Below are 23,081 nucleotides of genomic sequence, written 5' to 3' on the forward strand. Positions count from 1 at the left end.
TCCGAACCGCTTCTATTGCAGGGGCAGCTGATAAACTTAAATTATTAAAGGCCAGCAGACATTGCAGTGTTGTCCGTGTTAAAAACCTCCTGGTACGTCCAAATTTTTGTTAATTAAAATATTGATTCCAAAAGACATGTGGGCTTGCTTCAAAAGCACTAGGAAATGCAGAATTTGTCCATCCTCTTTTTTCAGGTGTTATCCAGTGCTTAGTGATTCTCACTGTTAATGAAATAACTCCTGAATCTTCAATATTATCTGGTTTCATGGTTTTTCACCCTTTTTTTGCTATTGCTTGGGAATACTTTAGCACATGTTATTTCCCTTCTGTTAAGACTTATCTTTGTCTGCAGTTTTGGCCTTGACAGCGCTATATGCAGAAGTAAAATAATTTATATTTTCCACATATCTATCGGAATATCTTGCTATAGTGGTGTTCTGGAAATGCTCATGTCGTGGCTTGCTGCTGCAGTTCCCACTCAGATGCAGGCCTCTGCTGGTATGTTTAATTTGCATCTTTTATGGCCCTATTCATAAAATTTGTTATTTTGGCTGTATTGGAACACACTGGCCATTGCCCCACTTCAGTCACTTAAGTGTCTGCCTTGGACTCAGCACTGTACAATGCTCCAGAGCTTTGTGCAGTTCACATACTTGTCTGGTAAGGCATTTTCTGCTTATTTCAAGATTATCAGTGAAAACATATTATAATTCTTTATTTAGTATTCTTTATAGGTTCTAAAGGACAAGCTTGTTGTGATTCCTCATTAAAGGTCATTTAACTGTTTAGCTATCAGTTAGCCAGCTCTGGTTTTATTGATGATAGTGCTGTGCCAAACCAGTCCTCCTTTCAGAATGGATAATGTATCACATCAAATGACAATAAGCTTTTGTGTCTTTTTTCCCCCCTAATTTAATTTTATTTTGAGAAAGCAGTGTGATTTCAAAAGGCATCTTATTTGCATAACTTCCCTGATTAACACTAGGTATATTTCTATCTTTTCAACTGGTTTTTCTGATTATTTTGTTAAGCCCTCTGGAAATCTAATGCAGTGTCCATTACAGCATCTTTACTTTTGAAAGGTTAGCCCTTTGTTAACACTTGCATCTTTGACTTGGTAATAATTGACCCATTTGTAATACCCATTGCTGATTGCTCAAAAATGATGAGGTATTTTAATTTCTCAGGGACCTGTTACATGTTTGTATTGAGCAACAAAAGAATCAGGTATAACCCTTGTCCATTTAGTCTGATATAAAAAAAGGATTCCTTTTTGACATGCAGAGATAGGTTAATATTTAATGATGATAAGCAACATGTTTCTTACAAAATAATAGTTTGCAAGAGCAAGCCCTTATGGCTGACAGCAGTCCTACTGCCCTAAGAGGAAGTTTCTACCTAAGAGATAATTACTGTGCTTGTTACCAGGCTGTTTTCATCACTGTATTCATTACAGTAGTAGCATATTGTTCGTTTTTTTATTATCAATCATAAAATTATTAATAGAAGGTAGTTTCTAGTTTTAGTAAATATAAAATCTGTTTAGTCAGAAGTTTTCCCTCTACTCTAAAACCTTGTGAGGACTCCTGTGCTGATGATACCTCTTTGGGCCTTCCTGTAGTGTAGATTAAAGTAAATAACTCAAGTGTTTCCAGGTGATGTTCAAGCTAATTGCACTAGTGGATATTAACTCAATATTAAATCACCTGCCACTGTATCACAGAAATTGGTATTCCTATACTCACATCTCATGTAATCTCAGAGTAGAAAAACTGTAACCAGAGAGAACCAATAAGAAAGGAGAAACCAGCACTTTATCCTTCAGATACAATTTGATCCTTCTTTAGTAGAGATGCTGTGAAGAGTTTGTTTAAGCAGAAGAAAAAGCCAAAACTAAGTTTATTTTTTTACTTAGCTGTATATAATGGCATCATAACATTTTCCACAAAAAAAAATAGGCATATTCTTAGGAGAATATAGCCATAAACAATTACAACAGTAACTCTGGAAAAATCCTTCTGCTATATTGAACAGACTTGGGCTGGGTTTTTACCATGACTTGGTGGGGGGTGGAGGCAGGGAGGGGGAAACAACCCAAACAACTAAATTAATGCTATCAAGTTTTCTCTATCAAATGATATGGACTGAAACAAGATCTTAAGACTCAGGCAGCCACCAGGACATGTACAATCATTTAAACAGACTTAAAAAACTGGAGGACCCTCTAGTTGCACAGCAGATATCAAACCTGGGAAATTCCTCTAACAACAACAAACAAAAACCTCTTTGGCTGTGAGGGCTGCAGGATGTTCGTGGCGTCCTTCTGTATTGGCATTGCAACTTTTAGTCTGTCAAACATCTATACAAACATGTGCAGTATCTACTTAAAGAGACGCTCATTTCAATGCGGAGATGACTCGTGCACAAAGCTCATACAGGGGAATAAAAAGGTGACTAGGCAGTGTACAAAGCCTGGTGCAAACTGTGTCATTCAGGCCTTACCTATTCAACATAGGCCTGATGTTGCAGCAAAAAATTGAGGTCAATTTGTAAACAGCCTAAACTCAGAATGGTTATGCTGCCCTATATAATAACATAGAATTGTATTTATTCTTATGGAATATAATTACTCAGTAATAATAATGATGTTGAGCCTTCTACAAGGAGGTTGTCAATTACAACATTCTTGGACTGGTAAATTCCTAATTCTTAAACTGGAAATCAGTAATTCTGGGCTACCTAATTGCTTATTGTACTCAAGAAACTAGATTATTTTTTTTATTATTATTTAGCTTATTCTTCATTAAGTAGTTTGCTCATTAGCACCAAAGGCTCTTTAGCTTTTTAAGTGTTTATTTAAACTATGTTGTTTGTCCTGCAGCATGGGTGCACAGGTCAGTGATTAGAACATCCTGACTCTGGTCTCAGTTTGATGTGAAGAATGCTTACACCTTTATATGCAAGCTCGCTCACGTGCCTACTACTGTGTGTGTTCTGCAGTATTTTCTGAAGCTGCAGAAAATATAAGTTTCAGCATTTGGGTTTTTTTTTCTTTTTGCCTGGGATAATATGCCTTCCCATGCTGTAAGCGTACCTAGGTCATCCAGGATATAGTAAAGTCTGTGACTTTTATGAGGCCATTTGATTGCCTAGAAATCAAAGCTTGTGTCCCTTTGGAAATTATAATCTTTGTATAAGAAATTATAATCCAGTGTAAAGTGTGTGTACTCATGCAGTGACTGACCTGCCCCCTCTCCAGATAACCCTGTTGCCAGGAGTGTACCACTGTCCTCTTGGCTCATCAGTTCTCAAGAAATCAAATACTGAAGTTCACAAATCTCATGTTATTAAGATTGAGAAGTTGGAGCACACAGGACTTGACTAATTCCCTAAGTCTGGAAACAAAGAGAGTTGGTAGCGGTATAGAGTATATAGAAGCAATATACCAAGAAAAGCAGTGAAAGTTAGAAACTCCTCACTGTTCACAAGCTGTCTGACACAGCCCTTTCGTTGCCACCCTGGAGTAATTTTGTTTAAGAATTTGGCTGCAGATGCTAGGCTTTCATCCCAAACATTACCTGCAAATATGTTGGAAATTGTCATCTTTATCTTCTGACCAGTCTGCTTAATTTTGCTGCTGCCCCTGGTGTTAGCTAGTCTTGGGACAAGGTTGTGATTTTATTTTTTTTCGAACTCTACATATATAGTGCTATGAAAGTAACAAATATTTCTTAATAATCAGCTTAACCTACTTTCCTAAATGTTTAGAAGAGTTCTTGTGTTGTGATGACAAAAATTTTCAGAACTGTAAAAGTGCACTCTTTTTGTTTGTTTTGTTTGTAAAAAAACATTAAAACAGACATCTTGGAAATCTTTTAACATCCCAAAATGTGATATATACACTGCTGTCAAGGCAGCATGTTCACTTAAGGAGATAAATCTAAAATAAGTAATACTTGAGGTTGTACTGATTTAATTTTAAGAAGATGTAGCAGGAGTTCTGGTATTCTTGAGGTGGTGTGCCATGTTTTGATACTGAAATAAGCCCATACAGAGACCGGGACAGAAAGCCAATCCTGTTAAGACAGACAAACAAAACCTTTTTTAGAACATACGAATTTTGTATCTACAGAATCCAAAAACTTATGCAATCGTGAAGCAACTGCTTGCAGAAGGAAATGCTGGAGAACTGCAGAAATACTTTGGCTCACGAATGGAGTTCGGCACAGCGGGGCTCAGAGCTGCCATGGGAGCAGGGATTTCCCACATGAACGACTTGACTATTATCCAGACAACCCAGGTATTGTGTCCAGCACTTTATCTCACTTAACTGGTTGTATATACAAATGGAAGAGCTCTCATTAATGACAAGCAAAACCAGTATTCTACAAGTTTTTTACAGTTTTTTTACTGTAAATACAACTATTTATTTGTGCAAGTTTTTTTACTATTCTTCTGGTTTTCAGAAGTAATTTAATTGGTAATTATTAAGTGAGTGCTGATTTCTGAAAACAAGCAGAGAGAAGCTATTAAACCATTAAAAGTTATTTTCCATATTTAATTTGCAATTTAATTTATACAGGGCTGTAGTTAAGCTCAAGTGTAACAATACTGATGTAACAACTACAAAAAACCCCAAAGGTAACCAAAATTTGGCTAAGCTTTGTGTGTGTTGGACATAAATTTACATAAAGGCAGTGAAGCTGTATATATGTACATAGATCCTAAAGTAGATCTACTTGGGAAGAGCTTAAAAAAACCCAGAACCTTACATCACCATGCCAGGCTGCAGTAATTTATCATGTCCTAAACGTGTCATTATTAAGGGTGAGATTTGGTTGAAAAATGACAACACTGGCCAGTTGTTCTCTTCTTCATGTGAGACTTAAGACAGATAAATCACTTTTCAAAATTTGCAATTCAGACTAATCATGTTGTCTGTTCCTTTTCGGAGCTGCTTCTGATATTTTGAAAAGTACTTTAATGCTGTCCAGGTTTGCAATATTGATTTGAAGGTTTCTGATATTTCTTGCTGTTTATTGGTCATGGACAAGCTGAATCCCAGAGCAGTTCAGTGAGATGCTGTGTTCACTCACCTTTCTAAGACATCAGCATCTTAGCAATCACCTTAATGCAATGATAAATTAATTATTAAGATTGGGTTAATGAGGTAGATTTGATGTTGTTTTCAGGGATTTTGCAGATACCTTGAGAAGAATTTCAGTGACCTGAAAAAGAGAGGAGTTGTGATTGGGTTTGATGCTCGTGCTCATCTTTCCAGCGGAGGTAGTAGCAAAAGGTACTTTTCAGGTTTTCAGTATTTTGTAGATGCCTTATGTGATCCATTATGGTTTTATATCTACTCCAACTGTATTTTCTTTCTGTAGAGTGAATTAAGGTATTTACAATATTCTGGTAATGCCAAAGCAGTCCTTAAGAGTTGTGCTTTGTCTATTGAGAACAGTGAGGGAACGCATTTAAAATGGGTCTGTGTAATAACTGAGATATATTTGATGTATAGTTTTGTTTGTTGTCGGGTTTTGGAATTTTTAATTGGATGGGTGTGGGAGGGAAAGCTGTGAATTCTAGGTCACTAATCGGTGAGAAAATGAATATATTCCCTAGGCATCTTTTCTTCCTGTTTAGGTTTGCAAGACTTGCTGCCAATACCTTCATCAGTCAAGGAGTTCCAGTTTATCTCTTCTCTGATATAATACCAACTCCCTTTGTGGTAGGTTTTCCTATTATATCTTTTTATATACTTGTAGTAGTTTGAACCAGATTTTCCCCCTGAAGCTAAGAAAGCTATATATCTTCTTTATATACACATAAATCCTGTCAGGTAGTTTGCATTACTTACAGTAAGAATAACTAGATAAACCACTTTTTACTTTTTAAGTTCTTCTTGCAGTTAGTCTTGTGCTTATTTAGCTATGTTTAGTTTACAACATCCATAGCAAGAGAAAGGAGAATGTGGAATGTCAGTGACAGTGGGATGCATTTCTATTCATTCCTGCTTTCCGGCAGACTTGTCTTGTAGGAGGCATCTCATTGTTTCTAGATTGCCGTGGAGTCTGAAGTCTGAAACATACACACAAATTTAGTTTTGTGATTATTGCAGATTTACGGTCAAATTCTTCATAGTGCAGTTTAAAGCAGTGTTGCAAGAACTGCAGTTGATTGCATTTCACTATTAAATAAAGAGCCAGGAGTAAACATACATTGAACCTGTCGTCACAAATAATGCTTTATTTTTAATTCACTCCCTCTGTTTTGGGCTAGTTTATAAGAGCTCTCTCCAAAAATTCTCTTCTGAATGACGATGGAGTTAGTTGCTCCACAGGCTGCTCTCAGAAGATAGTATGGATGAGACTGCTTGAGTTGTAGTTCTCTGCCCCCCGTGGACTTCTGTCATTACCCCAGCTGACTTGGCACCCCCTAAGACTTTGGGTACCACAAGACATTCTACAGCAGGCAACACATGCATTTGGCTTCCTTCTATAAATACGCTGCTCTAGAAATTCACAAAGCATCTGAAACAATACTAAGAGCATATAAATGGAAAAATGCACAAGAAAAAGCAAGGACTAAAGTTGTGCCACGTGGGGTTAGTGGAGCAAGCACTACTTAGCTTTTGTTTTAGGAAGTCAGTGTGTAGAATTACATCCCGGTTTTCTTTTCATTCAGAAGTATGGAAGTATTATGTATGCATGAGAATAAATAATATTATATAGTAAGTTGCACATTCCACTTCAGATAACTTTCTCTTTTTACAGCCATATACAGTAACTCATCTGAAGCTTTGTGCTGGAATTATGGTTACAGCTTCCCATAATCCAAAACAAGACAATGGTTACAAGGTATCCCTATGTGATCTGCTTTCTGGCTCTTTTCAAACCTTTTTTTTTTTTTTTTCATGTAGAGAGACTAATGCTATTGTATATAGTTCCTATCATGGTATAGACTAAATTAATTGCTAGTCTGATCTCTTATAGGTGTATTTATTTAAAGCTAGTGGCATATTATACTAATACCATAATTAAAATCTTTGCTCTAGAAACCAGGAAGTAATGCTATTATATACTTTGGAACACTTTAAAAGATTGGCTCCTTTTCAAAAGCATTAATTATTTCTCTAGTTCATGAATTTAAAAGGTCTCCATAGTTTTACAAACCCAGAAAATTCAAAATATGTAAAGCCTAATGAGTTGCTTGTACAAAACATTTTAAATAAATTCCATTAATTTTTGTAGTATATTTTTCTTTTGCTAAGTGATACAGTTATCGGTGTTTTTTCTATGAAAGAAATCTGCTTTCCACTGAAAAAAACATATCTGAATTACCTGTCCACCAGTCATTCCATATCTGGGCTAGTCATATACAAACTGTTTCCAAAATACAAAAATGGAATTTTTCTCAGTAAATGACTGGCTCTTGTTTTGGATTTTATTATAGATCTTTAGATAAAATAAAACAGCTTTTTTTATAGAACAAAAATGGGACGGGAGAAGAAACACTGAGAATATGAACAGGGGAATATTCTGGGTATACCTAAGCCTAATTTATTGTAACACTCTACTGAATGTAGTGCACTTTAACCAACAAAAAGAGTAACAAAACTATCTTATAATATTAATGATCAAATACTCACCCTATTTATTATTTAGGTTTACTGGGAGAATGGTGCTCAGATCATTTCCCCTCACGACAAGGGAATTTCTCAGGCTATTGAGGAGAATCAAGAACCATGGCCTCAGGTTTGGGATGACAAACTGATTGACAGCAGCCCGCTACTTCATGATCCATACGCCACGGTCAATAAGGAGTATTTCAAAGACATACAGAAACAGTGCTTTTACAGGTGTCTGGTGTTAATTCCTTTAAGAATGCAGAGTATTCCATCTAGTATGTCAGCAGGGCAGTTTAAATTGGTGGAAATGAGACTGGCCACAATCCTGCCATGACCCAGTTCTGCCTGTGCCTTCTTGTCATCTTTTGTGGTAGCACTGGCAGCTGTGATGCTGTGGCAAGCCAGTGCCATCTGCTGGCCTGGCAGACGTCTAACCCAGCAAAGTAAGTGAAAAAAACCAAAGTCAGAATTACTAGAAAGCTGGGGCTATGTGAGAAATTGTGGTGCTTTTTCAGAATTGGAATTAAATGTCTCCTATGATACAGAATACCGAGTTGTATCTGTTCCTGAATATAGTCAGTTTTGTGCAGAACATTCTTCCATATCCAAGTTTACTGTTAACCTGTTTTATTTCAGGAATATAAACAAGGAAACAAACCTGAAATTTGTTCATACTTCTGTGCATGGCGTGGGTCATAAATTTGTGCAGTTGGCCTTCAAGGCATTTGACCTTAGCCCTCCTTTTGCTGTTCCGGAGCAGAAAGATCCTGATCCAGACTTTCCCACAGTGAAGTATCCAAATCCTGAAGAAGGAAAAGGTGTTCTGGTAAATAGGTTGTGGGTTTTTTTATAATTAGTTGCAAAGTCTTTCAATATCTTTCCTTTTTGTCAGAAGTCACAGCTATAGATATTGGTTGAAGGTTCTATTTTGTTTCTAACGTTTTCATAGCCTTACATTTAATGAAGAGTTAGCTAGTATCCTTTCATTGATACAACTATTTGAACCAGTCAGGTAGTAATTAGGTATAACTTTCAACTACTTTGTTCTGTACTCTTAACAGAATGGGCAGCATCTGCACACAGAACAAAGTGATAATTAATTTTAAAAAAAATAAAATAAAAAAATAATCTTCTCAGTTGGTTTTGAAAGATTTGTACAATTTACATCTGAAATACAAGGACTAATTTCTGACACAACACCAGGAGGGGGCAGGAGAAGTCCTGACAGGTGGTTAGAATTTCTGCTACTACTTTCGCTACACTTTGTTATTGAAGGATCCCGCTGAATCTAAGTAGCTTTTAGTTCAAACTACAGAATTACAATGATATAGGTAAAGTTAAATATCTTGATTGTGGTCTACTGCTGCCAGGCTAGAAGTTTTTAGGTTTTTTCAGAGACACATAATGATTTTGGGTGAGATTAAATAAATTGGGAAAATTATTTAAAACCTATAATGAAAGTGAAAATATTATTTGGGAATATTAATGCTTATCTGGTCTTGCTTACCACTTTTCCAGACATTGTCTTTTGCTTTGGCTGAAAAAGATGGGGCAAGAATCATTTTAGCAAATGATCCTGATGCTGATCGACTTGCTGTGGCAGAGAAACAAGAGAGGTATGGTAATAAAGAAGTGCAAGCCATTCACATTTTTTACTGATTTGGAAAATTCTTACTACCTGTATTGCAAAGGAAGAATAGTCACAATAGTCATTTTTGGACTGAAAAAACAGAAATGTGAGAGGACTGTATAAAGCAGACCACAGTGGGGGCAGGACATGAAATAGGGATTAATACTAGACACTGTACAGAAACCTGAATAAATACTTGACATTTGCTGTACTTGAGGCATGCACAGAAGCATGTGAGTTGTTGTGATTGTGCTGTATCTTTTTAAAGGTAGTTTTTCAGTTACAACTTTTTACATAAGGCTAATGAGCATTCTTTCATACTGTTTATTAAATAATAACTTGTATATTCAGGAGAATCCTTATAGTTCTCTGATAATCTCTGTTCTTTAGTATGAGTTCCTTCTTTCTCAAATGCTGTTAAGCCAGTCATTTTACTAATCATTAGATGATTTGTGCCTCTCTTGCTCAGTTCCCCACTTCTTTCCATAATGTTACATACCTGAATTTCACCTTAAGGTTTGTCACTGTTTAGTACTTCTCAGTGTAGTTATTTGTACTCTACCCTTCAAGAACCAACTATACATGGATTATTTTTCTGTGTATACCCTATCAAAGAATGGGATCACAAAAGGTAAACTTGCTTAACCATATTCATGGAGTGTAATCTATAGTTCTGACTCAATATGGCCATCCCCTTATTTCATGCCTCCTGATATCCTGTACTTTTACAATGGTTTGCATTTCTGTATTGTGGTTATATGTGATGAATGAGAACAAGCTGAAGTTCTGCACTTGGTATAATTTCTACAAATAGTGGTGTTTCTCCTGCATCTACCTTGATAGAGCAGAAACTAATCTGAGCAGTTAGAAACCATAAATCTTTAATAAAAGTACTTCAAGGTTTCCAGCTCAGAGAGGAGCAGAAAAAAAATCTTTTGCTAGGGCAGAAGGAGAAATAGTATATATAAATTCCCTGTGCATAAGAGCCAGAAGAGGGATATAAAATTATGGCAACAGTCTTTGGTACCCAAGGGATGAGATGGGCACCTGCTAGATGTCCTCAGTGATTGTGGATGATGCAAGCAGTTGAATCTGTATCAGTTAGACAAATTCCAAAAACCCATTAAAAGGAGGCAGTGCAAGTAGTTGTTTTACTCACCAGATAATCTCTTTCTGTTTTGTAGCAGCTTCAAAGATGACAGGTTTTCTTTGGGGTTTTGAGGTACTTTTAAACTTATTAACCTCACACCATGAACTAAGGAGGCTTCTCTGTCTTCAGAAGAATGAGCTAGTTGGCACTTTCTGCAGTATCTTGGGCAGTATCAGCTAAGATATCCTTATTTTAATGGTTTTGGTCTGTGCCAGCCCCAGTTGGCAATTCAGCATTGAGGAAAAGGCATAAAAAAGCTTCAGTTTGTGCTAGTTATGATAGGTTAAAGCAAGAATGCAAAATCACTCCTGATTTTTGTCTAAAAACTTAGAGCTATCAGAAGATTGAAGAGAGAGGTGTTAGTTTATCATATTTATCACCAGTGAGAGCACGGTGCTCTCATTCTCCTACCTATGTGCTCGTTGTTTAGTCAGTCTTGTCTCCTAACTTTCAGTCCTGTGTCCTCTCAGACTCCTGCTGTAGCTGTTCATACACTAATCAAATATTAATATAGGCTTCTACAGTATCTGTACTTCTTCTTTGACAGAAACTCCTGCTAGAGCACACTCTCTCAGCGCTCTTACACTAAGTTGCCGCTGTGCATTGCTTTGTGCATGTTGGCATCAATAAATGCAGGAGACTGAATCTACTTCTCTTTCACAACAGGTACTGTTTCTGTAGGTCTTGATTTTGTCTGTTTGGTAGTGTATTTGTCCCCTTTTATGACTGAGAATTTTTGGACAATTTTCACATTTGTCTTTTCCTTTTTTCTTGAGGTTTTTTTATGTTCTAGCAACACATCCATATTAATCTTTTTTTACCCATTTGAGGTTTTTTTTCCAATCTTCTCAGTGACCAATTTATGTATTTGGGATTAAATAAAAAGTATTTGTCATGGGGTCGACTAAAATACTGACTACTTGAGAATTGTATTTTTGTATCTTTGTGCTTGTCTTAATCACTGATCTATAATTTTTCTGCGGAATATTTTTGTTTTACTTAAAATATGCTGGAAATATCACTGTTTCATCTTTGGATAAGCTCAAAAGTTTGTACATATGATGGAGGAGGAAGGTAACCATTTCAGAATGGGGGGGAGGGAGGAATTTTTTTGTTTGTTCACAATTAACATTCACTATCTTGTTACTGTTACTTGGAATTCAGAGGCAGTGGTTTATTTGTTAATATTGATGTGTAGAAGAACCAATTTTTTTTTCCCTCCAGTATTATCCTTTGAAATCATGTATTTTCTATTATTTTTTTCCTCTCTAGTGGTGAATGGAAAGTGTTTTCTGGAAATGAGCTGGGAGCTCTTTTAGGCTGGTGGATCTTCACGTGCTGGAAAAATAACAATAGGGATACTCGTGCCATTAAAGATGTCTACATGTTATCCAGTACTGTTTCTTCCAAAATTCTGAGAGCAATTGCATTAAAGGAAGGTTTTCACTTTGAGGTAAGCAACATATTACATATTGTTCCATGTTCTTTAATTTGTTTTCTTACACAGTGTCACATCTTTTTAAAACATTGCTTTTTAATGCCTTCTATTTCTCCTCACTGCTGCAGGAAACACTGACAGGTTTCAAGTGGATGGGCAACCGTGCCAAACAGCTCATGGACCAGGGAAAAGCTGTTCTTTTTGCATTTGAGGAGGCTATAGGTAAGAAACAGGATATTATGTTTTCATGTCCTGCGAAATGGTGAAAGTAGAACTACTGCAAAAAGTGACAGAATCACAGAATGGATGAGGTTGGAAGGGATTGCTGGAGGTCATGTGGTCCAACCTCCCTGCTCAAGCAGGGTCCCCTGGCTTATGTCCTGATGGTTCTTGAATACCTCCAGGGAAGGAGACTCCACAACCTCTCTGGGCAACCTGTGCTGGTGCTCTGTTACCCCCACCGTAAAGAAGGAACAAGTTTTTTTTTTTAAAAAAAAGGTAAAGATGGCAACATAAGGGTGCCCTCAACATAATGGGTGTATTTCCAGTGAGTAACAGATAATCATCCATTTGGCTGATTGATAATACTGGTTTTAATCCTTTGTATCTCTGCTTAGCACAAAGTTTGATGTGAGCTAAGTGTATGTATCTTGAGTAGCATGACTGTGTAGACTTGGACTGCAAATTATGCATAAGCTATTTAAAAAAAGAAACTGCATTTTTCAGAGTTGAATTTGTTTGTTTACCTGATAGTTTTAAGCTAAGTTTAAATGTGAATAAAATAAAGTAAAAATTCCCTTAAATTATATTTGTAAACTGGAAAGCCATGAATGAAAGCCATGAACAAAAGCTATGAATTTGTGAGCAGGAAATTGTCAAGCTATTTCTTAAGTATCTCAATACCTGAAAACCAGAGAAAATGTGATTAATTTCACAGATCATTATCATTGTTACCTTACAGTACCATGTAGGGGAATCACATTTGAGACAAAATACTTGCATCATTCCTGCAGTGTGGCATTTCTCTTTCAGGAGAGCTCCATAAGTACTTGGGAGCATCTGGCACTGATATGATGCAAACATCTGTCTTGAAATTCCATTATATACCTTGCTTATCAAAATTAACACTGATTAGAAGATAAAATTTTTCTATTTTCGTTTTAACTCTAAAATGTCTGTACTGTGCAATGGTAATGTGCATTTGTCCTTTAAAAAATGTTGGTTTGATTAACCACCGCACCCCTGTCATTATATCTTATTTAATTTTAAAATTGTGTCAAAATATGTCAAAATGTTATATATAATGTTTTTTGTTTAGGATATATGTGCTGTCCTGCTGTTCTGGACAAAGATGGTGTCAGTGCTGCCGTTATAACTGCGGAGATGGCTAGCTTTTTGGCAACCAGGAATTTGTCTTTGACTCAGCAGCTGAAAGCTGTCTATGATGAGTGAGTTCAATTATAATTGTGATGTGAGCTTTAATCTTCAGATTTCTTCATTTCACATGCTGGGTTTAATAGGGACTCAGTAGCACCCTCTCATATATGAAGAATTAAAATGTGTGTTATTGTACTATTAACACAATTCTGTGCTAATAGTAGTCTTCCAGAAAGTGCTCCTGCCTCATGGGCATGAATATGTTTATGACTTTGTTTTGTGTCATTTTAAGATATGTTAAAAATAATAATACTCCCTTACTAGTTCCCTATTAGTTAATGAGATTTTTGGCTTGCTTTTATTTGCTTGTCCAAAAGGTTTTTCCCTTTTGGGAAATTCTGTGTCTTTTTACAGAAGATTGGGCAGGTTTTTGGCCAGCAGTATTGCTGTGTTGTAGAGACCATAGTACTTCTTGCTGCTTAAATGAGCCAGATGCACAAAAATGTTGATGGCAGAATGGGTCTAAGCTCTGGCATATTTATGCTACTCATAGAAGCCAGCTTGCTTTTGTCCTTGCAGGGCTACTTGCGATTAAATTAATTCTAGTTGGCTCTAAATTTAGGCTTTTTATGATATTATTCTGTCTTTTCTTGATGGATAGTTTATGTTGTTGGATTTTGGTTGTTCCTTCTGCTTCTGATTACTGAGATCTGAGCTGGTTATTTAGAAATGCTGTGACTGGCCATAACTCTTGGCTATTTACAGCTGGGTATCCCCTCTGAGAGCCTTTAATATGAGGCACTACTTTTCTTTTGTTCTTGTTTAATGTGTTCAAAGAAATAATAGCAAAGATGGCTACTGGCTTTCATAGGGGCAGGGAGTGGATTTTGTGGAGGTTTTGGGTTGTTTGTTGTAAAGGAGGGAGCAGCACAGACTAGCTGATACTGTCCACTTCTTCATGTCTCTCAGACAGTAACAAAGGAGGGGTGGAACCTGCAAAGAGACTTGTGGAAAACTCCAGCTTTGCTGCTGCTTGTTCTACCAATCCTTAGAGTTCTCATTTGCGTACAGCATCAGCCATGCTCCTTTGGTCCACTCTTTAAGAAGAAATCAAGTGGCAATGACTTGCTTACGCTGCATAAATAAATTGTGGGATTTATCAGCTATTGTAGATAGCAGAAGTTTAGGTGGGTTTAAGAAACGGTAATATAAAAGCATGGAAGAGGAATTCATGCTTAGAGCTGCAAATATAGCATCTGACATGAGAATTCCCTTTATTACTAGTAGCTGGAAGTTCATGTTCAAAGAATTATCCTTCTCCAGCTTGGGCTTTTTTGTTATATTTTTAATATCCTAATTCAGTAAACACCTGCTTCAGGTTGCCCTCAGAATATTTAACTGGGTGGAATTGAGCTGTGCCACAGTGCTGGTGTGTACATAGCCACTGAAGAGGACTCTAAAAGTCAAAGCTTCTTTAGCATAGAAGCGGTCTGTAAGATGTCACTGCACATAGTCACTCTTTGTGGAAAAGCTGCAGATATAGGGATCTGCACTGTTAAATTGATGCTTGATAACTAGAACTGGAAGGAAAATTCTTGTTTTTTGGGGGGATTGTTTTCTGTGTGATTTTAATTTGTTTGTGGCTAGTATGGAGTTGGTAGTTTTCTACTTCTTACTACTTTATTCATTGTCAGATTTTCTTTGTGAGTTGCTGTTGAAGCAGAAGAAACTCTACTCTGCATTTTGAAAATATAGAATGGGGATCTGTTCTCAAAGAAGTAAATGCAGATCAGGAAAAGGACACGGTCCTAGTTGGCTTATCACTTTTTTCAGTTACAAGATAGGTTTTGTTAATTCCCTTGCTGAATTCTCAAGACTGATTTAACTACTACTAACCTTCAAGATGTCCATTTAGGTATAAACATGACCCTATTTAAGGAGTCTTTCGGGTTTCTAGAGTGAACATCCCAGTACTAATGAAAGATTCTGCCCTTCAGATTTTCACTGGCACCAAGGATCTTTATCAAGTCTTGACCTGTAGCAAGAGCTCACTTAAACAACCAGTTGAAGCTTTTATGTTTTTCAACAACATGCTGTTTTGAAAAGTCAGTTTTAGCAGGTCAGTTGTCTGTGATGCAGATTCTGCATCACATTACCTGGCATCAGACAGGTAAGGTAAAGAGGCAATGTTCAGAACAGTTCAGTTTTGTTAGAAACACTTTATTGAAGTGTGATTGGAAAAAACAGCCTAAAATTTGTTTTACTTAGAAAAGGTTAGCTGAAATCCAGTCAAAGAAGCTATTTAGATGTAATCTCTTCCTATGGTTGTTAGAGCTCTTCAAGGCAATAATGGTATCTTTTTTTCTGATTTTGCAGTTAACTTTCTCAGTTTTAATCATTAACAGGAAAAGGCATCTGCACAGAACTTTCTTTAAAGTATGTAAAATAGGACAATTAAGCTGTTGAGGCCTTAAAACTGTAAGGTGGTGAACTGATGCTACAGTTGGTTGACCATGAGCATAGAGTCTTGCTTTATGGAAGGTTATATAATGAGTTTGGTGTACACCTGCAAGAAAAACATTGCTTCTTTAATTCATGAATATTGTATCTTCACAGATATGGCTTCCATATTACCAAAACTTCATATTTCATCTGCCACGATCCTAAAGTTATTCAACAGCTTTTTGACAACCTTAGGAATTTTGATGGAAAAAACACATACCCAAAATCTTGCGGTAGATTTAAAGTTTCCGGAATAAGGGATCTAACTACTGGGTATGACAGCAGCCAGCCAGATCAAAAGGCTGTAAGTATCTTTCTAAATTACATATAAATCATATGGGTATGTATATACACATACATAAAAAATTCTATGGAGAAACGCTCTGAACATTATTTTACATACTGAGTCATAAAATAACAGATTGGGGATGATTGTTTTCCCTGGTGAGAGGAAATGAAGTGGGGGTGGTGTTGGGGTTTTTTGTTTGGTTTTGTGGTGGTTTTTCTCTCCAAGATGACAACCTGTAAAGGGTGATAGGAGGATCTTGCTGTCTTGCTACAGCAATTTTGCATTATCATCTTTTGGGTGTAAGTTAAACTGTCTACTGAGATGAGGCTTTGGATTCTTTAGTTTTCCACAACCTCTGTTTCTTTTCCTCCTGGGAAATGCCATCACAGAGCAATTTCTATTCACAGTAAAAATGTTGACTAGACTTGAATTGAGCTACCTAGCAGTGATGTACTGCTACCAGATTCTGTGTAGAGCACAAGGCTCAAGACCACAATGATGAAGAAAACGGAACTAAACTTAATTTGCGCTGATCTTTTTGTTATATGATGTAACATATCATGGGTTTATAGATAGTCTCTTTCCAAGCTTCTAAAATAAATATTCTTAATATTTCTAGATACTTCCTACTAGTAAAAGTAGCCAAATGATAACATTCACTTTTGCTAATGGAGGAGTGGCCACAATGAGAACCAGTGGGACAGAACCAAAGATCAAATACTATTCTGAACTTTGTGCACCTCCTGGAAACAGGTATGGTCACTTACAGCAGTAAATTTGGTGTAATAGAGGCTGTGTGGATTTTTGGTATTGTTTTAGTGGAACAGGGGCTTTCCACAATCAAATAATATTACTGAAGTCATTATTTTAGTGAATTTATTTGTATAAAGCTTCAAGTCTGCAAAATTTGTTGATGCATTTGTGTTGTCACTGAAATTCCTTTGAACTCACTTTCACATTCAGTAAAAATAATATCAGGAAAACCATCCTGCCTTAAATGAAAGTAAATATTTTCACCCTCTTTTCACACACATGGTTGCTTTAAAATTATATAACCATATACAGTGTTCTAATATATTTCAAACCATTTTATGTTTAGTAATTGTAGCCTTGACTGATAGTCTTGGAATCATGTAGTCTTAAAGATAAGTAATTAACTTGCATAATGAAAATAACACTTTCTCATAGAAGAAAATTCATCTAAATATACTGTTACAAGTATAAAAGTTACACTTCTAATCATATACATTTAGTAATAGAAGATCTTCTGAACTCCAATTGCCTGTTCTACTTTAGATTGTATTGTGGGTTTGTTCTCCATAGTGTTCACCCACATCAGTTGGAAGCAAACATCAGTGCATTACCATAAGAGATCAAGTCTATATACTTTTAGCATTAATAGAAAATATTTGTCTAAAACAATGCAACAGACTTAAAAATTCCTCGGACTGAAAATGTGCTTTTTAGCTTCTCCACTTGTGACACTGTTTTCCATGTCTGTGTGTTTTGTTTTTTTCCCAGTGATGTTGAGCAGCTGAAGAAGGAACTAGATGAACTGGTCAACGCTCTTGAAAAACACTTCTTTCAACCAGAAAAAAATAAACTTCAACGAAAGACTGAGTAAAATAGCCAAGTTTAGTACCTTAATTGGTTTTTGCAGCATTAGAAGTGCATTATTTAAGATATTAAGGATTTTTAGGACCAAACAGCTGAGAGCTCAGACTAAAAAGAATTCTGCTTTTATTAAGAGTTATTTTGGGTACTTTTGGATCTAGTATCTTATTTTGGAAGGAAAGTACCTTTACCCTTAAAGGACCAAAAACACCCAATCAGTTGAACTAAAAGCTTTACGAGCTAGAAGTTGACTGCAAATGTATTTCAATCAAAACTTGTTTTAATTAAATATTATAAGTAATATTCTAATTTCTGAAACATAGCCTGTTTTGTGGGGACTTTCATTTCTTTTGTGTGTATATAATCTGATAACACTGCAACTTTGTCCAGGTTTAGATTTGCAAAGCAAGTTCTTTTGTTAACAGGAAGTACTGAAAGCTTGTGGTGAGACCTTGACAAACTTGGGGCAGATGTTTCAGAGGTAGTGATCCTTCTTGAGGATGTTGGCCCAAATAAACAAGAAACTCAGCAAATTTGCTGAATAAATATCTGCTGTTGACTATATATCATATCTGGGGCTAGATATACTAAGTGTACTAAACTACCTTTTAATACCATATACTTATTAAGATAGTATATCTACATACAGCACCCTTCTGTTGCCTCTCTGAACTAAGCATAATGATTTCAATGCATACCCCAGTTTTGGAGCCTGGCATACTGTTTGCCACCACGACTTAGTGCATAACTCTGCGTGTCTAGTTTAGAACAGAAGTTTCCATTTTATTGCATGTTTTCATCTGCACTTGCAGAGCCCAAGAAGGTTATCTGGAGGTTGCCAGTTGACTTTGATACAGGGGGTTTCTGCACTTTCAGTACTTGATTTGGGTATCAGTGTAACATTTACATACTTTTTATACATGGAAAAATTCTAAGCTTTATTATCCTCTCAGAAGTCAAATTCTCTATCCTTGTTATTTTCAATACAACTTGAGGATTGCAGCAGTTGTGCAGCTGGGTACAGCAAGGCAACCTTTTGGAAAGCTGAAGTAATATTTCAGCATCATGATGGGAGGAATGCATATGCCATTCATATTCAAGAATCACCTCTTTCACCCTAAATGCAGATGCAATTGGTTCTTCAAGGAGCAAGCAATTTTTATCTGGTGGCCATGGGCTTTTTGGTGTCTGGGTAGTCAGTTACTGCAACCTGGTACCAGTCTGTCACTACCTACCTGTAGATGCTACCAGTAGCATCTATGCTACTGAATGTCCATGCCTGTCCATGCCTCCAGGTTCAGAGGAGGAGGGGGAGACACAGTGGGATGAATGGGTGGCTGCCTGGCTGGTTCTGTTAACATGTTCACGGTAGGGCCATGATGATGATGCTGCCCCTATTGTCACTGTCTTCTCTACTCTCCTTGTTTAGACCTTTTAGAGGTAACCTCTTCATATCTCTCTCATCTTCCACCTAAATGATCCCCTAAATTGGTTATCGCTACTGGATACTGGTACAGCAAAATTGTGATTTATTGTCTTTAGGCTGAGAACCCTTCTTTTTTTTAGGTTATATGGAAGATCTTATGGAGCAGTTGCTCCATGAATATGGTATAAGGCAAGATAGAAGGACCTTCATAACCATCCCAGAACAGTCTATGAGAGATTGTATGCTGGACACTGAATGGATGCATTTGGAGAATTCTGAAGTGTCTTAGAAATCTGGCAGCAGGACCTGCAAAGGGGTGATGTATGCTGAGACATCCTTAAGATGGCTTTAGAGCATCCTCAGAAACAGTACAGAGGTAGTCAGGATGACAACCCAATCTTTATCATTCTGTCTTCAGAGGTCAAGGCATTTCCTTGCTCCACTCTCTGCTCTGTTCCAAACAGAAGTTCACAACTTCAGGCCAGGGGGGAGGAGGGACAAAAAAAAACCAAACTCACAGTGGTTTATCAAGCTGCTTGAACAATTACGACAAACTACAGAATTACAAAATGAAACTTGTTGTTACTAGAGTCTTTACTAGCATTGTCTTGCATCAGAGAAAGAGGATCTAGGACTGAAATAGAGAATCAAAACAAAGGCAGTAAGAGCCTAACAAAGAGAGAAGTCAGTATTGCAAGTCAGAATAAGTGGTCTAATTCCTCCACCAAGCTGTTGTGTAAGATAAAAAAGCCCAGTTAGAGATTATTAGTCCTAAAACAGGTATTAAAAAAACAGACAAATGTAATCTGTGAATAAGCAGCCTTGAACTGGGAGCAGAGGCACTAGTATTTTATCCAGAAATGAGAATTGCTATGACTGGAATAAAGAATGCTTATAATGACTGAACTCAAATATAAGGGATACCTGGCTACTCCTAGAGAAAGGTGCATCCCTAAGTTACCAAAAGCACATAAAATAAGCCTGTTTTTTATAACAGATGAAGATACATATTTTACTGACAGCTGTAAACATTTGATCCTATAGGGGAACATGCCTATGGGGCTAGGGGGCAAGACTGATAAGAATTAGCACAGTACTCAAAACTCTGCCAAAAAAAACCCAAAAATATACTAATGCTTTAAGATAGACTGACAGACTTCACTTGAAGGTTATTGATCTGTTTACTAGTCCCAGTTAGGGTAGAGTCCTTCCCAAAGCCTAGCCATGATGACTAGTCCCAGTTTCATCCTTGAATTTTATTTTATTCAGTAAACTTTATGAAACAGTTGGAGTAAATATATTTAATCTTCCTTAATCCACAGCATCTTATGCAAAAGTATTGTATAATATTCAAGTATTGAGTTGCAGAAGGATTTATTTGAGAATTTTGCAATATATACAACAAATCATACAAGGATAACTGGAATTCACTATAGAAGATTTATTATATAAGCAATTATTTTCCTACTGTTCAAGTATGTGCTTAAATTTGTTAATTCACCTACAAAGTTTCTGTAAATAAAGTTTCATCCTCACTATTGCTCTTCAAAGTTCCAGTGGTTGTGGGGTTTATTCTGACACATGACCAATAAGCAAATCCTATATCCTTGATTAACAGTCTCTGTGAATAGCAACATTAAAATGATATTAAATTAACATCTGTTAACCACCAGCTTAAGTCCTTACAACATAGTTTGGGGACATTTAGGACTCTGTGGCTGAAGACATCTGGATGCCGTACATAAATCTAAAAATTAATTGTAAATAAAAATAATCACTAATGAAACTGTTCTCTGCCCACAGGTATAAAACTAATCAAAGATAATTAAGCTGAATTGCTTTCTTTCCCAGTACTTATTTGCACTATATAAGACACACATTCATCAAGGATAGTATTTCTGCTCCACTTCCAAGTGGAAGCCAGCATTACTCTTTAGTATAGCAATTGGCCAGTAACTGAAATGAGGACACGCACCATCAGAACACTGTGTACAGTGAGATGAGCCTATTAAACTCTCCAGTTGTATCTTAACACCCACCTAAATAAACTGTAATATAGATGATGGCATAGCAACAGCAGCTTCCAAACAGCAGGAAAAGCTTAAAATACTCACACAATCGGGGTAAGTAATTTTCAAATGTATTTATGGGAACGAAGGGGAGATGGGATTAATCATGAAATCTGAAATGCTCAAAAATACAGAGACAGCAGCAGGCAGTATCTGTAATTGTAGCTCAACTCTTTCTTGACTCTTTATTCATTATCAGTGATCATAGAAAGCCTCTTGTCTACAAAGATAATCGCTAATTAATGTCACTGGCATGCATTCCTATAGCATATGCAGTAGGCAAACATGCTATAGTAACAGTTATGCAAATTTTATGAAATATCAGGGTCTATATATAAATAGCATGTGGAGATACAATGTAATTGCATAAGAATTTAGAACTTCCTCCAGAGTTCACTTAAGTCAAGGCACTGCAAAACAATTAGTAGCCCATATTAAGGTACTAAACAGATTTACATGAAAGAAGTCACAAAAAAAGACTGTTTTATATAACAGCAATAGAAATTCATCATTATGGGTTATCCAGAGGGAAAAGCACAGAGGCTTGCAATGCAACTGAAGCTCAGTGTAAGTGCCTGCATTCAAATTCACGATCCAAAAATGTTACTGCTCAGCTGCTGCCCAACTATGGAGCAACCTGAACTCTGAAAGCATCTTGGGTGGAAACTTAAAACTTCCTGTTTGCCTCGTGGTACTTCAAAGGGTGAATCCACTGTCACAGCAGCCCAAGCTCTGCCCTCACTTGTGGCCAGGCACATTCAGCCTAAATTTGTACTAATGTACTATCCTACCCCAACTGGGATCAAGTGAGTAGATGCCTCTGCTCCTTAGCCTGCAAAAGAGGCTTCATTGCCTACATGTTCTCACAGCATGCCTCATATAAACCTGTATATTCAGGTTCTGTACAAAAGGCAGTGGAGGGGTTTTCTTTGCATTTCTTCAGAATGTGACTGGACAAACAAAAAAACTAGTGTTCTTTTACAAAATTTTTGCAGGATGTGGAAGGCACATTTTCTTCCTCTGTCTGAAAAAATTAATGTGATAGTACTATGTTTTAGTTAATAGGCTAACTGTAAAGAAAATCTAACCTGTGAAGAAAAAGAGATCTATTGCTTCAGAAAATGGGAAATTGTTAGGAAGCCTGGTGTGCAAGACTTTCACTTGAATATGGGTGTACCAGTCCATGGAACACATAGAAGTGTTTAATTTTTAGGGACTGGAATGTACAACCCCCATTCTGGTTCTTTTCTTGTTCCAGAAATTATTATTTTCCGCCCTACTTAAGTAACAGTTTCATCACAAAGCAGAGGGAGAAGGAACGCTGTCCAGTGTAGCCTGAAAGGTGATGATTAGGTAGCTTTCATGGGAAGTAGCCTGAAAACTGTGGCTGGTTTCTTTCCCAGCTATCAAAAAGCAGAAGAAAGAAAGGATTTCTAATTGTAATGCTCTAGTATTGACTTCTGTTGTTGTTCAAGGATTTTCTTAACAGCAAGAAATAGTCTTGTAGGATCCACATTCATTACTATATTCTGAAAGGCAACAGTGAAGCAGTAAAAAATGTCTTCTTAAGATCGTTGGTACTTTGGCAATGCACGAGCCTCAGCTGAAATGCTTGTGCTGTCTGGGTGAGAATCGCAGTTCACCTTCTGCTAGAATATGGTTACCAGAGTGTGCAATGCTCAGGCAGCATAAAACGAGCAGTAGGGCACACTTGTCTCAGGCGCTGAGATTGGTGTGGTAAGATAAGCTGAGGTGTCCCTAGCTGTGATGGCTTAAAAACTAAGGCATTGGTTGCAAGGAGTGGTACTCCTCTTCCCAAGGAATGCAAAGGATGTCACTGAAAAACAAGAGGCACTCATACCTATTCCCACATCTGAAGAAGCAGAAGCAAACCATGAACTGAGTACAGATAGGGAACAAGTGCCCTGAGGGAATTGCTGCTTGCATACTTCAAT

General features: G+C 36.9%; 1 protein-coding gene across 1 annotated transcript; it reads left to right on the forward strand.

The window, feature by feature from the left end:
* Positions 1 to 4,117: 4,117 nt before the first annotated feature.
* PGM2 (phosphoglucomutase 2) lies at positions 4,118 to 18,177 on the forward strand. The gene is made up of 13 exons (XM_029961495.1): positions 4,118 to 4,301; positions 5,194 to 5,300; positions 5,648 to 5,732; positions 6,778 to 6,861; positions 7,669 to 7,862; positions 8,268 to 8,457; positions 9,150 to 9,247; positions 11,684 to 11,864; positions 11,978 to 12,071; positions 13,168 to 13,297; positions 15,843 to 16,032; positions 16,637 to 16,770; positions 17,539 to 18,177. The coding sequence occupies exons 1-13, from the start codon at positions 4,215 to 4,217 to the stop codon at positions 17,639 to 17,641; spliced, it is 1,677 nt and encodes a 558-aa protein (XP_029817355.1). The 5' UTR covers positions 4,118 to 4,214; the 3' UTR covers positions 17,642 to 18,177.
* The last annotated feature ends 4,904 nt before the right edge of the window (positions 18,178 to 23,081 follow it).

The sequence above is a fragment of the Manacus vitellinus genome, unplaced genomic scaffold (assembly GCF_001715985.3).
Source record: "Manacus vitellinus isolate BGI_N305 unplaced genomic scaffold, ASM171598v3 scaffold_0_pilon, whole genome shotgun sequence".
Taxonomy (NCBI): domain Eukaryota; kingdom Metazoa; phylum Chordata; class Aves; order Passeriformes; family Pipridae; genus Manacus; species Manacus vitellinus.

Excerpts from the sequence above, each read along its gene's own strand:
- PGM2 (XM_029961495.1), top strand. The coding sequence starts at position 4,215 with ATGGAGTTCGGCACAGCGGGGCTCAGAGCTGCCATGGGAGCAGGGATT. Across the intron at positions 5,733-6,777 it reads TAATACCAACTCCCTTTGTG|CCATATACAGTAACTCATCT; the intron begins GTAGGTTTTCCT and ends CTCTTTTTACAG. Across the intron at positions 12,072-13,167 it reads TGCATTTGAGGAGGCTATAG|GATATATGTGCTGTCCTGCT; the intron begins GTAAGAAACAGG and ends TTTTTTGTTTAG.